This window comes from Mandrillus leucophaeus, unplaced genomic scaffold (assembly GCF_000951045.1).
Source record: "Mandrillus leucophaeus isolate KB7577 unplaced genomic scaffold, Mleu.le_1.0 Scaffold719, whole genome shotgun sequence".
NCBI lineage: Eukaryota > Metazoa > Chordata > Mammalia > Primates > Cercopithecidae > Mandrillus > Mandrillus leucophaeus.
Window position 1 is genome coordinate 220,749 of NW_012107797.1, and position 15,919 is coordinate 236,667.

The 15,919-nt window shown below is 37.6% G+C and overlaps 1 protein-coding gene across 2 annotated transcripts in view; it reads right to left on the reverse strand.

The window, feature by feature from the left end:
• Positions 1-15,919, reverse strand: part of CERS3 (ceramide synthase 3) — a 149,023-nt gene that overhangs the window by 51,741 nt on the left and 81,363 nt on the right. For both annotated transcript variants that reach the window (XM_011965246.1, XM_011965247.1), the window contains one exon: positions 4,912-5,065. In XM_011965246.1, coding sequence (XP_011820636.1) covers positions 4,912-5,065 — 154 coding nt within the window. The remainder of the gene's footprint in view (positions 1-4,911; positions 5,066-15,919) is intronic.

Genomic DNA, 15,919 nt, shown 5'->3' on the forward strand with positions numbered 1-15,919 from the left:
GGATATACAGAACAACTAGAAATTAATTAATAAAATGACAGAAATAACCCCTCACATATTAATACTAACCTTGAATGTAAACAGATTAAACTTTCTACTTAAAAGATATAAACTGGCTGAATGGATTTAAAAATGACCCACTATATGCTGCCTACAAGAAGCTCATTTCACCTGTAAAAACACATATAGACTAGGCCAGGCACAGTGGCTCATGCCTGTAATCCCAGCACTTTGGGAGGCCAAAGTGGGAAGATCACAAGTTCAGGAGATCAAGACCATCCTGGCTAACACGGTGAAACCCTGTCTCTACTAAAAATACAAAAACAAGATTAGCCAGGTGTGGTGGTGGGCACCTGTAGTTCCAGCTCTAGGGAGGCTGAGATGGGAGAATGGTGTGAACCTGGGAGACGGAACTTGCAGTGAGCCGAGATCGTGCCACTGCATTCTAGCCTGGGTGACAGCAAGACTCTGTCTCAAAAAAAACAAAAAACAAAACAAACAGAAAACCAAAACAAAACAAAACATATAGACTAAAAGTAAAGGAATGTAAAAAGTTACTCCTGCAAGTGGAAACCAAAAGCAAGCAGAAACACCTATACTTATATCAGACAAAACAGACTTTAATTCAAAAAAACAGTAAAAATAGACAAAAAAGTCAATTATAAAATGATAAAGAGATCAACTCAGCAAGAAATACAATTCTAAATATATATGTAGCCAACAATAGAGCACTCAGACATATAAAGCAAATATTACTAGTGAGATAGATGAAGCCCAATACAATAATAGTTGCAGACTTCAACACCGTACTATCACCCTACTAGATGGACCATCTAGACAAAATATTTACAAAGAAACATTGGATTTAAACTGCACTTTATGCAAAATGGACCTAACAGACTGTTACAGAACATTTCATCCAGTGGCTACAGAATACACATTCTTCTCATCAGCACATGGGACATTCTCCAGGATAGACCATATGTTAGGACACAAAACATGTCTCAACAAATTTTTAAAAACTGAAATTACATGTAGTGTCTTTTTAGACCACAATGGATTAGATAAGAAGAGAAAGGACTCAAATGTTACCACTGCAGAAAACCACCAAACCACAATGATAAACAATAAGAGAGAAAGAAAGAAACAAAGGATATACAGAACAACTAGAAATTAATTAATAAAATGACAGAAATAACCCCTCACATATTAATACTAACCTTGAATGTAAACAGATTAAACTTTCCATTTAAAAGATATAGACTGGCTGAATGGATTTAAAAATGACCCACTTATTAAATCAACAATTAAATGACCCACTTATTAAATCAATAAGAGAAACTTTGAAAACTGTATGAATACATGGAAATTAAACAACATGCTCCCAAACAACCACTAGGTCAAGAAAGAAATTAAGAGGGAAATCAAAACATTTCTTGAAACAAGTGAAAATCAAAACACAACATATCAAAACCTATGAGATAAACCAAAAACAGTGCTAAGAGGGAAGTTTATAGCAATAAACTTCTACATCAAAAAAGTAGAAAGATGTCATATAAAAATCTAGTGATGAACCTCAATGAACTAGGAAAGCAAGAACAAGCCAAATGGGAAATTAGTAGAAGGAAAGAAATAATAAAGATCAGAGCAAATCTAAATGAAAGAGACTGAAAATAATTACAAAGAATCAACAAAATTAGAAGTTGGTTTTTTGAAAAGATAAACAAAATAGATTGCTAGCTAGACTGACCAAGAGAAAAGGAGAAAAGATCAAAATAAAGAAAATCAGAAACAAAAAAGACACATTACAATTGATACCACAGAAATACAAAAGATTATCAGAAACTATAGTGAATAACTATACACTAACAAACTGGAAAACCTAGAGGAAATGGTTAAATTCATAAACACTTACAATGTCCCAAGACTGATTGAGGAAGAAACAGAAAACCTGAACAGATCAGTAAAAAGTAAAGAGATTGGATCAGTAACAAAAAGTCTTTCAACAAAGAAAAGTCCAGGTCCAGATAGCTTTATTGCTAAATTCTACCAAACTTACAGAGAAGAATTTACAGCAATTCTCCTTAAACTACTGAAAAAAAAAAAAAAAAAAAAAAAAACTAAAGTGAAGGGAATTCTCCCTAACTCATTCTACAAGGCCAGCATTACCTTGATATCAAAACCAGACAAGGACCCAACAACAAAAAAAATACTACAGGCCAATATCCCTGATTAACATAGATACAAAAATTCTCGACAAAATTCTAGCAAGCCAAATCCAACAGTACATCAAAAAGGTAACATACCAATACCAAGTGGGATTCATCCCAGGGATGCAAGGTTGATTCAACATAAACAAATCAATAAATGTGACACATTACATAGACAGAATGTATAATACAATTTATATGATCATCTCAATAGACACAGAAAAAGCATTTGATAAAATTCAGCATCCTTTTATGATAAAAACTCTCAACAAACTAGTCACAGAGGGAACATACCTGAACATAATGAAGGGCATATATGACAAATTCATAGCTAACATCATACTAAATGGTGAAAAGCTGAAAGCCTTTCCTTTAAAAACTGGAACAAGACAAAGATGCTCACTTTACTACTCCTATTCGACGTAGTACTGGACATCAAAGTCAGAGCAATCAGGCAAGAGACAGAAATAAAAGGCATCCAAATTAGAAAAGAGGATGTCAAATTGTCCCTCTTTGCAGGTATCATGGTCTTATATCCAGAAAAACCTAAAGAACCAAAAAAGTCTTAGATCTGATAAACAAATTCAGTAAAGTGACAGGATACAAATTCAACATAAAAAAATAGTGTGTCTATATATGAACAACACACTAACTGAAAAAGAACTCAATAAGGCAATCTCATTTACAATAACTACAAAAATACCTAGGAATAAATTTAACCAAGGAGGTCAAAGACCTCTACAAGGAAAACTACAAAACATTGATTTTTAAAAATTGAAGAGGACACAAACAAATGGAAAGACAGCTCATGCTCATGGATTAGAAAAGTTAATATTAAAATGACCAGACTCCTCAAAGCAATCTAAAGATTCAATTCAATCTCTACCAAGATAGCAATGTTGGCCAGGCATAGTGCCTTACACCTGTAATTCCAGCACTTTGGGAGACCAAGGCAAGAGAATCGCATGAGCCCAAGAGTTTGAGACTATCCTGGAAAACATAGAGACCCAATTTCTACAAAAAATTTTAAAAATTAGCAAAGTGTGGTGGCATGTGTCTGTAGTCCTAGCTACTTGAGTGGCTGAAGTGGGAGGATTGCTTGAGCCTGGGAGATTGAGGCAGCAGTGAGTCATAATCATGTCCCTGCACTCTAACCTTGAAGACAGAGCAAGACATTGTCAAAAAAAAAAAAAAAAAAAGATACCAATGCCATTTTTCACAGAAATAAAAAAAAATACATACATTGGGGGAAAGGACACCTTCTTCAATAAATAGTGTGTAGAAAATTGGATATCCACATGCAGAAGATTGAAATTAGATCTCTATCTCTCATCATATACAAAAATCAACTCAATATAGATTACAGACTTAAATATAAGACCCTAAAATATAAAACTACTTGAAGAATACATAAGGGAAGTACTTCAGGGAAATACTTCAGGACATTGGTCTAGACAAAGATTCAATGGCTAAGACCTCAAAAGCACAGGCAACAAAAACCGAAATAGACACATGGGACTATATTAAACTAAGAAGCTTCTGTGCAGCAAAGGAAACAATCAACATAGTGAAAAGACAAACTATTGAATGGGAGAAAATATTTGCAAATTATTCATCTGATAATGGACTAATATCCAGAATATACAGGGAACACAAACAGCTCAACAGTAAAATAACAACAAATAATAATAATAGTAATTCCATTAAAAAGGGGCAAAGGACGTGAATAAATATTTCTGAAGAAAAAACATACACTGGCCAACAGGCATATGAAAAAATGCTCAACATCACTAACTATCAGGGAAATATGCAAGTCAAAACCACAATGAGATATCATCTCACCCAGTTAAAACTGCTATTATTAAAAGGGCAAAAAGTGATTGACAGACACTGGTGAGAATGTAAAGGAGAGGGAACTCTTATATACTGTTTGTGGGAATATAAATTAGCACAATCTCTATGGAAAACAGAATGTAGATTTCTCAAAACCTAAATGTAGAACTGCCATATGACCCAGTAATCTCACTACTGGAAATTCATGCAAAGCAAACAAACAACAACAACAACAAAAACAATATATCAAAGAGTAGAATGATAGACACCAGGTTGGGAAAGGTGTGTTGGTGGGGTTGGAGGAAGATGAAGAAAGGCTGGGTAATAGGTAAAAACTTAGAGTTAGATAAAAGGAACAAATTCCAATGTTCAGTTAGCAGGTGACTACAGTTAACAACAATACACTGTATATTTCAAAATAGCTGTAAGAGAGGACTTGAAATGTTCCCAACACTAAGAGATGATAAATACTCAAGATGATGGATACCCCAAATGTCCTGACTACACATTCTATGCATGTACAAAATATCACATAAATATGCACGAATATTACATATCAATAAACAAAAGTTTAAAAATTTTCTTCAAGCATAAAAACAAGCAGCAATTTTTAGAATTTTTGAATTTTTGACATTTTTTAAATGTCAAAAATAACATGTTCTAATAAAAGCAATTTCTTTAAAGCACCTTAAAGACCTACTTATGAAAAATCTAGCTCTATTTTACCAAAATTTTAATCAAAAATCATCAAATCAAGAAAAAAAGAATTCTGGTTAAAACCAGGAATTAACTTGAACATTCAACAGTCTGGGCCTCACCATTAACCTGGTAATGACATTAAGAGCAATAACATTTGGACAGTCCTTACCTTCATGAATATACATCTGTTGAGCATCTTCAAGATGTAATAACCCCAGTAAAGGTGAAGGACCTGCAAGATCATGAGCTGTAGGTTGAGGAAGATGTATGAAAAGAAAGGCTCGAGGTAATACATAGGCAAGATCAGCGTGCAATATAAAATCCTGAAACACCAAACAGATGAGAGAATTTCATCACAACCAAAGCGCTTATGAATTTTCAATAATAAAACAAATACTTTTTATCCTAATAAAGCCCAGGAAATTATTGAAAGAAAAGATACAATAATATTGTCTTAAATATCATTACTGGCAAGCAACAAAAAAAGTACAATCTGTCTTCTTGAAGAAAAGTTAGAGAAAACAGCATTTTTATTACACAGTGTTTAAACTAGAATGTTTCTGTACCTTGGCTTCCGCTTTTCCAACAAGAGCATACACTAACCATTTTTACCTTCTGGTGGTGGGGTTAGAGGATTTTGAAGAACAAATAAGATAATGCATGTTTACATGAGGTTATTATTGCCTTAAAACATAATCTCATTTATTTGGCATCAAAGGTGAATAGAGAATTCTACAAAAGTAAATTTTCCAAATAAAAGAAGCTTTAACAAAGCAAAAATTCCCTGAGTACTTACACTTGTGCTTCCTAAAGTAAATTGCATGCTTTATTAGTTTCATAAATAGGCTCCTGGACACAATTTGAACTGCTCCTGATGACGTCAGATGCACAGTGTCTTCAGATATTATTGCCATATGGGCCGGGCATGGTGGCTCATGTCTGTAATACCAGCACTTTGGGAGGCCAAGGTGGGCAGATCACCTGGGGTCAGGAGTTCGAGACAAGCCTGGTCAACATGGCCAAACCCTGTCTGTACTAAAAATATAAAAATTAGCTGGGTGTGGTGGCACGCACCTGTAATCCCAGCTACTAGGGAGGCCAAGGCAAGAGAATTGCTTGGACCTGGGAGGTGGAGGTTGCAGTGAGCTGAGATTGCGCTACTGCACTCCAGCCTGGGTGACAGAGCAAGATTCCATGAAAAAAAGAAAAAGATTTTATTGACATATGAAGGGCTATTTGTTCATTTCTCAAACATATATAGTACCATGAATTTAGAGTCTTTCAATATGTTTGTTTATAAGTATATTAGTTATGGAAACAATTTTTTCATGTAACATTGGGGAAACAGGAAAAGAAAATTGTCCATAACACCATCACCTTAAACAAACAATATTGTAATTTTCATGCATTCTCTTCCAGTATTTTCCTAAACAATTTGTTTTTTTTAATTAACATGCAGTAAAATTTACTGTTTTTTGGTGTATCGTTCAATGAATTTAATGTCTATAGGTTTGTTTAACCACCACTACAATTAGGATACAGAACAGCCTATCTTGCCAAAAAATTCCGTGATGCTATCCCTTTATTGCCACACCCTCCTCCACACTTAAACTTGGCAAACACTTTGCTCTGTATCCTTTGGTCTGTCTGCCAAAGACATAAATGGAATCATACGTTGTGTGAGCTTTTAAGGCCACCTTCTTTCATACAACATAATGCTTTTAAGATTCATTCAGTTGTCATGGTTATCAATAGCATGTTCCTTCTTATTACTGAGTGGCACTCCACTTTATGGCTGCACCACAGTTTGTTTTTTTACCCACTGAAGAATATCTGGGTTGTTTCCAGCTTTTGACATTTATGAATAGAACTGCTATAAATATCCATGCAAATATTTATTTGTGAAAAGAAGTTTTGATTTTTCAAGCATAAATATATAGAGGTAGAATTGTGTGCCATCTGGTAAATATATGCTTAACTTTATAAAAAACTGAAAAACGATTTTGCAGAGTGGTTGCTTTACATTCTCACCAGCAAAGCATGAGAATGTAAGTTGTTCTTCACCTTTGTTTGTACTTCACATTGTTCTGTATTTTTGCCACTGCAGTAAACATAGCATTTGTGAGATTTTATGTTCAACTACATTTAGCTTTAAATCAAAGACATTTTATGCTATTTAGACAACTTGATGTACATAGTCTTTCATAAACTGAAATTATTTCTGTGAAACTATATATTTCTAAATGCGAGATTACTGTTTTAAGGTGTATGTTAAAGTTAGAAAAATTCAAGGTGTACATTAAAAGGTACTAAAATGTTGTCAAATTATTTTCCAAAATTGTAACTATTTATAAAGCCACCATCAATTTATGAAAGAAGAGTTTCACTGAACTCAGAACTGGTATGAAATAGTTTCAAATTTTGTTAATTAAAAAGATAAAATACTTTCAGTTTAGTTTACACTATTTGCAAGGCCTTAACATTTCCCCTGTGTCTGCTTAGTAGCTCTATTTCTTCTTTTGTAAGTTATCAGTTCAAGTTCTTTGTTTGAAAAACAGGGGCCAGGTGTAGTGGCTCATGCCTGTAATCCCAGCACTTTGGGAGGCCAAGGCGGGTGGATCACCTGAGGTCAGGAGTTCAAGACCAGCCTGACTAACATGGTGAAACACCATATCTACTAAAAAAAATACAAAAATTAACCAGATGTGGTGGCAGGTATCTGTAATCCCAGCTTCTCGGGATGCTGAGGCAAGAGAATTGTTTGAACCTGGGAGGCAGAGCGTGTGGTGAGCCGACATTGTGCCACTGAACTCTAGCCTGGGCAACAGAGCAAGACCCCATCTCAAAAAAAAATGTAATAACTTGATTGGTTTTAAAAACTTAGCAATTACAGAAAAATATACAGAGGTTAAGGAAGGAAAAATCACTTGAAGTCTCACAACTTACAGGTAACCCAGAATATTTTGCTAAACATGATTCAGGATATCTCTCTCAAAACTACATTCTTTTTTTTTTTTTGAGACGGAGTCTTGCTCTGTCGCCCAGGCTGGAGTGCAGTGATACGATCTCCACTCACTGCAAGCTTCGCCTCCCGGGTTCATGCCATTCTCTTGCCTCAGCCTCCTGTGTAGCTGGGACTACAGGCTCCCACCACCACACCCAGCTAAGTTTTGTATTTTTAGTAGAGACGGGGTTTCACTGTGTTAGCCAGGATGATCTCGATCTCCTGACCTCATAATCCGCCCAAAGTGCTGGGATTACAGGTGTGAGCCACCACGCCTGGCCAAAACTATATTCTTTAAGGTGCTTTTTTTTTTGCACCTCCTATCACCACATGATTTTATGTAACGAGGTGATCACTACCTATGTGTGATTGTTGTACCCTGCTTTTTTCATGCAATAACATGTTACAGCGAGCTTTCCACATCAATAAATAAAGCTATATATCAAGAGTTAGCAAACTTGTTTGTAAAGGAACAGATAATAAATATTTCAGGCCTCTGGACCATTTGGTCTGTGTTGCAACTACTCAATTCAGCCATTATGGTACAAAAGCAGCCATGACAGCTAACATTACATAAACTAATTCATGTATAGAAAGTACATACATTAGTGTATGTGGCTGTGTTCCAATAAAACTTTATCAACAAAATCAGGCAATAGGCTGAATTTGGCCTTTGAGTCATAGCCTACCGACCCCTACTGTGTATCACTATATATAATGGCTTCACAGAAATTCATTTAATAGATATATAATAACTTAACTAATCCCTTATTAATAGACATTTAAATTCTTCCCAAATGTTCATTATATTCGAAAGAATGCTGTGAGAATTACTTGTAAAAACATTTATTTTTTTTGAGACAGGGTCTCACTCTGTCTCCCAGGCAGGAGTGCAGAGGCATGATCACAGCTCACTATAGCCTCTACCTCCCAGGCTCAAGCAATCCTCCAACCTCAGCTGCCCGAGTAGCTGGGACTCCTGGTATACGGCACAACACCTGGCCAATTTTTGTATTTTGTTTTTTGTAGAGACAGGGTTTCACCTTGTTGCCCAGGCTGATTTCAAACTTCTAGGCTTAAGGAAGTTAAGCCTTCCAAAGTTCTGGGATTATAGGCATGAACCACCATGTGTGGTCCTATAAAAACATTTTGATGTAATTGTTTGATTATCCACTTAGAATAGCTAAAATCCTGAATCAAAGGGTAGACTCATTTTACAATTTGGAATATAGTGTTACACTGCTTTCCAGAAAGACTACACCAATTTATATTCTTGCACCCAATATATAAGATTACCTGCTTCCTCAGATATTGACCAATATTGTATTTTATCAGTCTCCACCTAAAATAACAGAGTACTGTTTATATTCATATTTTTATTTAATGTGGAGTGATTATATATATTTATATATCTATTTATATCTTTTATTGGTTATTTTACTTGGCTACTTTTATTTATTCTTTATGAACTGCTTCTTTGTGGCATCTGTCCATTTTTCTATTGGAGCATTTGTTTTTTTCTGTTGATTCTTAAATGCTCTTTATATATTAAGGATATCAACACTATTTTTAAATTATGTTAGTTAGCTTTATACAGTCTAGTACTTTCTTTCAATACTGATTTTTTTTGGCAAAGCAATTTAAAATTTTTTAAAATCAAATCTGTCAATTGCTTATTTTATACTTTGCATACATGTTATGCTTTAAAGGCCCTTTTTCAGCCCCATCAATATAAAACATATTTTCCCATATTTTCTTAAAATCCTGGCTTTACTACTTATATACCATGTCACTTATTTGTGCATTTCCTCATCTGTAAAATGCAAGCAGAGAGTACCTACCTTATTTATTCAATAAACTATTAAAATACTGAGCATCTACTAAAGTGCGACTTGACACTTGGTAGTAGCCAGGAATGTAGTAATGAATGAAAGGGACAAAAACGCCTAAACTAATAGGACTTACCTTCTGGTATCCACATTTATTTATAAGCTTATTACAGGAAATGATACATGTAAAAACCTATTTGCCATTCTGGTTTGTTGGATCCTTGGGCAATTTTGTGCCTTATTCTGTACTCTCTCTGCCTAGAATGTACTTTCTCTTTTCAGTTGAACCCCTTTCCATCCATTAAAGCATGGGTCTCTCCACAACAAAAGTTTCCATGTAATTCTGGTCACCCCTGAATTTATTCCTTTCCTCCTGGCTCTCCCCTCCTCACTAGCAGGTAAGCTTTCCAAAGGCAGTGGCCAGGACACCTTCACCTCTGGGTCCTTCCCTTGTCTGGCTCAGAGCCTTGCCCCTTACTAGGTCTCCTGTTGGGAATTTGTCACTGTTATTATTGACAAAGGGACCTACTCAAAAATACCTTCTTTACACAGTCTACTACAGAATATGAATAATTAGCTAAATATACAATTGCCCATTGTGATCCAGCAAAGAAAGAAAGAAAAGGACAGGGCATATGGCAGGGTTCTACATGTACAAAGACTGTGAAGTGGGAAGCATGATGGAAAATTAGAGGAATGGGGAGAGGTGTGGCAGTGAAGCGTGGTGTAAGATGAGGTGGGAAAGGTGAAGAAGCCATCTCAGGTAGGCCTTGCATGTCAAGGTAGAGGTGTGGCCTTCATTGTGAGAGCAACAGGAAGCTTGGCTGGTTTTAGAAAGAGGAATGACACATGTGGAACAGAATCATCAGAGCTGGGTTCAAGGCTCAATGCCACTAACTTCTTGGCTCAAAACTTGCATAAGTCACTGAGCCTTAGTTCCTTAGTCACTGGGTAGAACTAACTGCCCCTCCACCACCTCCTTTGACTAGAAGCTCCCAGGAGACACACAGCCAGCTTTACAAACTATATAGCCCTCAGAATGAAAGAAGCTGCCATTAAGATGCAAATGTCTTCTAAGAGAGCTGAGCCTCTGGGCAAAGAGGAGAGGCCAATGGAACTGGCGCTGGAGTCTTCAAGATTTCAATCAGGGCTCCCAGAATGTTACCAAGTTCCATAATCTCTCTGGGCTTCAGTTTCTTTTGAAAAATGAGAACACCACCTAGGTGGTTATGAGGATTAAATGAGTTGACAAATGGAAAGTGCCTATTACACAGTAAGTACTCAAAAATGATAGTTACAACTATTACTCTTACTACCACTATGGCCACTACTACTTTCAACAACCAGCCCTCTCCTACTGCAGAGAACTTACACCAATAACACAGTTAGAGCAACACCCCCCAGGAGAGTGCTCCTGAACTGGCTGGATTTCCTGCCAAGGGGAGGAGGAGGAAGCCACTTTGGAGAGAATGAGCAGACTCCGAGGAATGGGGACTCTGCTGCCTGAACATTCTCTGCAAGAGGACAGAGGGGACTAGAGGCCAAAGAAGTGGAACAGGAGTCAAAGGGGAGTAGCCATTGTGGCACGGGTAACAACCAGCTATGATGCCACAGTTAAAATTTCAAGACCTCAATAAAGGATGGTCTAGTCTCTCAAGTTTCCTCTCCTTCTATGCTAAAAGAAGACTAGGAAAAAGAAAAAAAAAATTCCATCTGCCCTTCCCAGTTCTCTTCCTAACACACGTGCATACATGTGTGCAGGCACATGCATAGAGCACACAACACTTGCACATTATTGGTAGTCACCACCTTACAGCAACTGAATGGAATTTTCCTTTTCATAAAGAATGCCAAAAGACTGCTGTATTCCTAAATTCGTAGAACTACTTTGTCCCTGTCCACTGGATTTAATCTTTCCAAATGGATAAGCTACTACCATGCCCTTGGATTGCAAAGCTCAGCTTTTTCTGTTTTCAGTTTTGTTTCCAATCTTAGTTCTTCCAATCACTGGACTTGGCATGGTTTGGATAAATTGCAGTGTTGGTATAAATATTAGCTGGTTTTGCTGGACTAGCTAAGGCAACCACCAAAAAGTTGTATTTGTCTAATGAAAACTGCAAGGGAAGGGTCTTATTTTCTTGCTAATTGTGGGTTTGAACATTAAGCCCTTTTAGGATAGCAAATACTTGTTCTATAGGTGAACAATTGTCTACCTCAGTGATCTCTTAAGTTTCTAAATGGGTAGTTGAAGAAAACTTAATAAATATTTAGTGAAGGCAAATGATATACTCTTAATCATCTAGTTTCAAATTTAATTTGAAGCCTATCTGTTCTGTGTTTCAAATATCCTGTTTCTAGTCTTGATTCTTCCATAACTAGCTGTGTGATCCTGGAAGTACCTTAACTCTTCATCTGAAAAATAAACAGGTGTCTAAATGTTTCAACAATGTCAGTGACATGAAAGACAAAGAAGAGGTAAGGAACTGTTCCAGATGAATGACAGCTAAATGCAATATGTGATCTGGAGCTGGATCTTCACACAGTGAGGGGGAAAGCAATAAAAGACATGATGGATTGATTGACCAAATTGGAACATGGAAGGTAGATTGCTACATTTCCTGCAATTGATAACTGTATTGTGATTATGTAAGAAAATGTTCTTCTTCTTAGGAAATACACACTGAAGTATTTAGGGCGCAAGGAATTATTCAGTTGATGTTTACAACTTGCAAATGGTTCAGAAACAAATATGTATATTCATACATATGTGTGGTGGGGAAGTAGAGAGAGAAAGAATGACAAAGTAAATGGGGCAAAATGCTAACTGGTAAAGAGTATATCTAGGGTTTCTCTGTAATACACTAGAAATTTCTTTGTAAGCTTAAAATTATTTCTAAAATTGGGAGGCTGAGGCAGGCAGATCACAAGGTCAAGAGATCGAGACCATCCTGGCCAACATGGTGAAACCCCGTTTCTACTAAAACTACAAAAATTAGCTGTGTGTGGTGGCATGTGCCTGTAGTCCCAGCAACTCAGGAGGCTGAGGCAGGAGAATCGCTTGAACCCAAGAGGCAGAGGTTGCAGTGAGCTGAGATCACACCACTGTACTCAGCCTGGCAACAGAGCAAGACTCTGTTTTGGAAAAAAAAAAAAAAAATTCTAAATACGTGAATACGTGAATAAAAGGATTGGACTAGATTATAAACAAGGTGCCTTAATCTAGGATTCTATGGTTTGAAGAGGGGTGTAGCTGTTCTTCATGAACTTAAAAATAGCATAAAGAAGGCACCAAGCACATGGGCAGGATGGGAGAGCTCTTCTGAGGGCCCCTGTGGAGCGAGACAGTGAACATATGTGGTAAAAACACGTAGTCTCCTTCATCAGGTGTGTAACTGGAAAGTCTAGTTCTGAGATACATATCTGCAGTGGTGGCTCAAGGGAGTGGCCCAGCTTCAACAGAGTCTTTCTTGCCTTGTACCTTCCTTTTCTTTGCTGGCTGCACAAATAGCATTAAGCTGGCACCACCATCAGAACCCATGCTCTGCCCACTGCTTCTCATTTAGGATCAAGGTTTCAGGCCTTCAGAGGAAAAGAAGGGTCCATCATTCCCTCATCCTGGGTCCCCACTGATGAGCATTAGCTAAGAGCACTGTTGGGTGCTTTCAGCTTTGTCTTTCTCTATTTTTTAAAACTCTCCTTTCTCTCTTAACCATTCCAAGTATTTACATGGTCTCATTGTCGATAATATTCCCTTTCACATGTGGACTTCCCAGGGTACCATTTTTCTACACTTCTAATAGCTGGATTATCAAACGCTGAAATCTGAAGTCCAATGAACCAGTGGTGAGGGAGAAACCTTACAAGCATACGTATCCTTGCAAGTAAGGGAGCTAAGTATTTGAGTATTATTTGCAGTTGAAAATGTTTTGTGTTTTTCTTTTTGAGACATCTGAGAAACACAGGTCAATGTGAATAGTCTTCAAACATGTGAATCAGGGGTAGCCACACAGATCTCTGTACTGCCATGATGCACTCCTGAAAGGCACAAGCTGTGTCTCACTCCCCTTGTACTGTTTAAAACACCCAGCTGTGATGAGTTCAAGAAATGAAGCAACAAGCCACCCTGCCCCCTGCACATTCAGCTGTGACAGACACTGACCTTGCAGGTTGCAAAACCAGCAAAGCAGAGCATGCACGCCTTCCCTTCAGGCAGACCTACCTGGGTGGAACCACGATCTGCTCTTGTTATTTGTGGAGGAAAACTGTTAGTAGTCAGAGGAAGAGGTTTGCCTGGCCTTAGAAAGGTCTTTCTAGCCTAATAACTCTCTGTGGGTATTTGGATAATGTTCAAGAAGATAGATACATCCAATAATTCCAAACTAGAGAAATAATTTTTAAAAACAATAGTTGGGAATACAGTGTGAAAAACATATGCCTGCGATTTAAATGATTTTGAACAGAAATGCAAACAAATGGAGTTACCAGACAATTAAATTAAAACTATCTGACCAGTGTGCTTTTGAATTTCTGCCTAATGTTAATGAAACAATGCTTAGAAAACCAAAATAACTCTTGCAGATGCTGACTGAGAATGGGATAAGATCCTCAGAAATAGAAGGGCACAGTGGCTGGACATGAAAGGGAGACTCACCAGGAGAATATGCAAATGTGCTTGAGGCTAGGGAAAATCAGAGAAAAGTCAAAGAAAGGTCCAAGGGAAATGTACACACTCCAGATCTTCTTCTCAAGGCTTCTAGACAAATCTCAGATGAGCACAACCCCAGTTAGCTTTTGCCCCGCCCTACCGTGTATATCACCACAGGATGTGCAACAAAAGCAGCTGGAAAGAAGAACAGAGCAACTAGATTGCAAACTGCCTCCCAGAGTGCCTCTAAAATGTCTGCATGGTGAAACAGGTTAGCTAAGCCACCCTCCAGTGATAACTATGATCTGCACATTGCTTGGTCCATAGTAAAATCCCAATACATTAGGATAGAATAAAGCATCCTCGAAAAATGAATCTACAGAGTTATAAGTTTTAGACAGAGGGAAAGAGCCAAGCTAACAACAAGGAACTAAATTTTCCCCTTTGACTCCATGAAGATGATTGTGCTGGTGGCAAGTTCATGCTGGTGGGAAGACCATTTAAACTAGAGCAGTACACTGTACCTGAAACAAGCTCCCTCTCTGATTGACATGCTTCCTTCAGAGACCATTGAAAATCGATCTGCCAAACTTCCAATGGCTTGGTGAGGTTTTTCTCAACTTTCCAAACAATGAGAATCAGTCAACATCCATACAGATATATTTTTACCAGGAAACAGTTTTTGTCGTTGTTTTGTTTTTTACCTTTTTTTCTTTTTTTTTTTTTTTTGAGATGGAGTTTCACTCTTGTCACCCAGGCTGGAACACAATAGCACAATCTCGGCTCACTGCAACCTCCACCTCCCAGGTTCAAGTGATTCTCCTGTCTCAGCCTCCCGAGTAGCTGGGATTACTGGCACCTGCCACCACACCCGGCTAATTTTTGTATTTTTAGTAGAGATGGGGTTTCACCATGTGGACCAGGCTGGTCTTGAACTCCTGACCTCAGGTGATCCTCCTGCCTTGGCCTCCCAAAGTGCTGGGATTACAGGCTTGAGCTACCATGCCTGGCCTGTTTCGTTTTGTTTTACAGTCAAGTCTGTTCATATTGGTTTATTTGCAACCCACCTCCTTGAAGACAGCAAATAGGAGTACTGGCTGCCCTCCCCAATGGGCAAGTGAATTCAGTATAAAGATCAAGAAAATGCCAAATACATGTAACTTAATTTTCCTTGAAAACCAGAAATGCTGGCATGAGAATGAGTTTTTAAATCTAGGGTTTTTAAAAACAACAGTGTGTGGGAAAATAGCACACTACCCTGACAATCACTGAGCACTACTGTGTTGCTCAATTGTTTATGGGTAAGTAAGCTTGCTTGTTTATTTTGAGACATCATGGGATAGTGTGAGGTGAACGTTCTCCATTGCTAAATCAAAAGCCAACCATGGCAGCAATGTTGCAGAAGCTTCTCAGAGGGTTCACTGGACCGAGAGCTTCTATGGTGTGTGCTTTTAAAATACATCTGCAAATTCTTCGAAACTGCTCCCATCAAGAAATGTAGTCTAGTTTTCCTTCCCTTGAATATGAGTCAGATTTAATGACGTGGTTCCAATGAGAAATACAAGGTTGGAAATGACATGATGTGACTACTGAGTCTGTTTATGAAAAAAGATGCAGCATCTCTCTAGCACTCTCTTGAAATGCTCACCCTTGAAATGCAGGTGCCATGTGATGAGAAGGCCAAGGAGTAGAGGGGCTG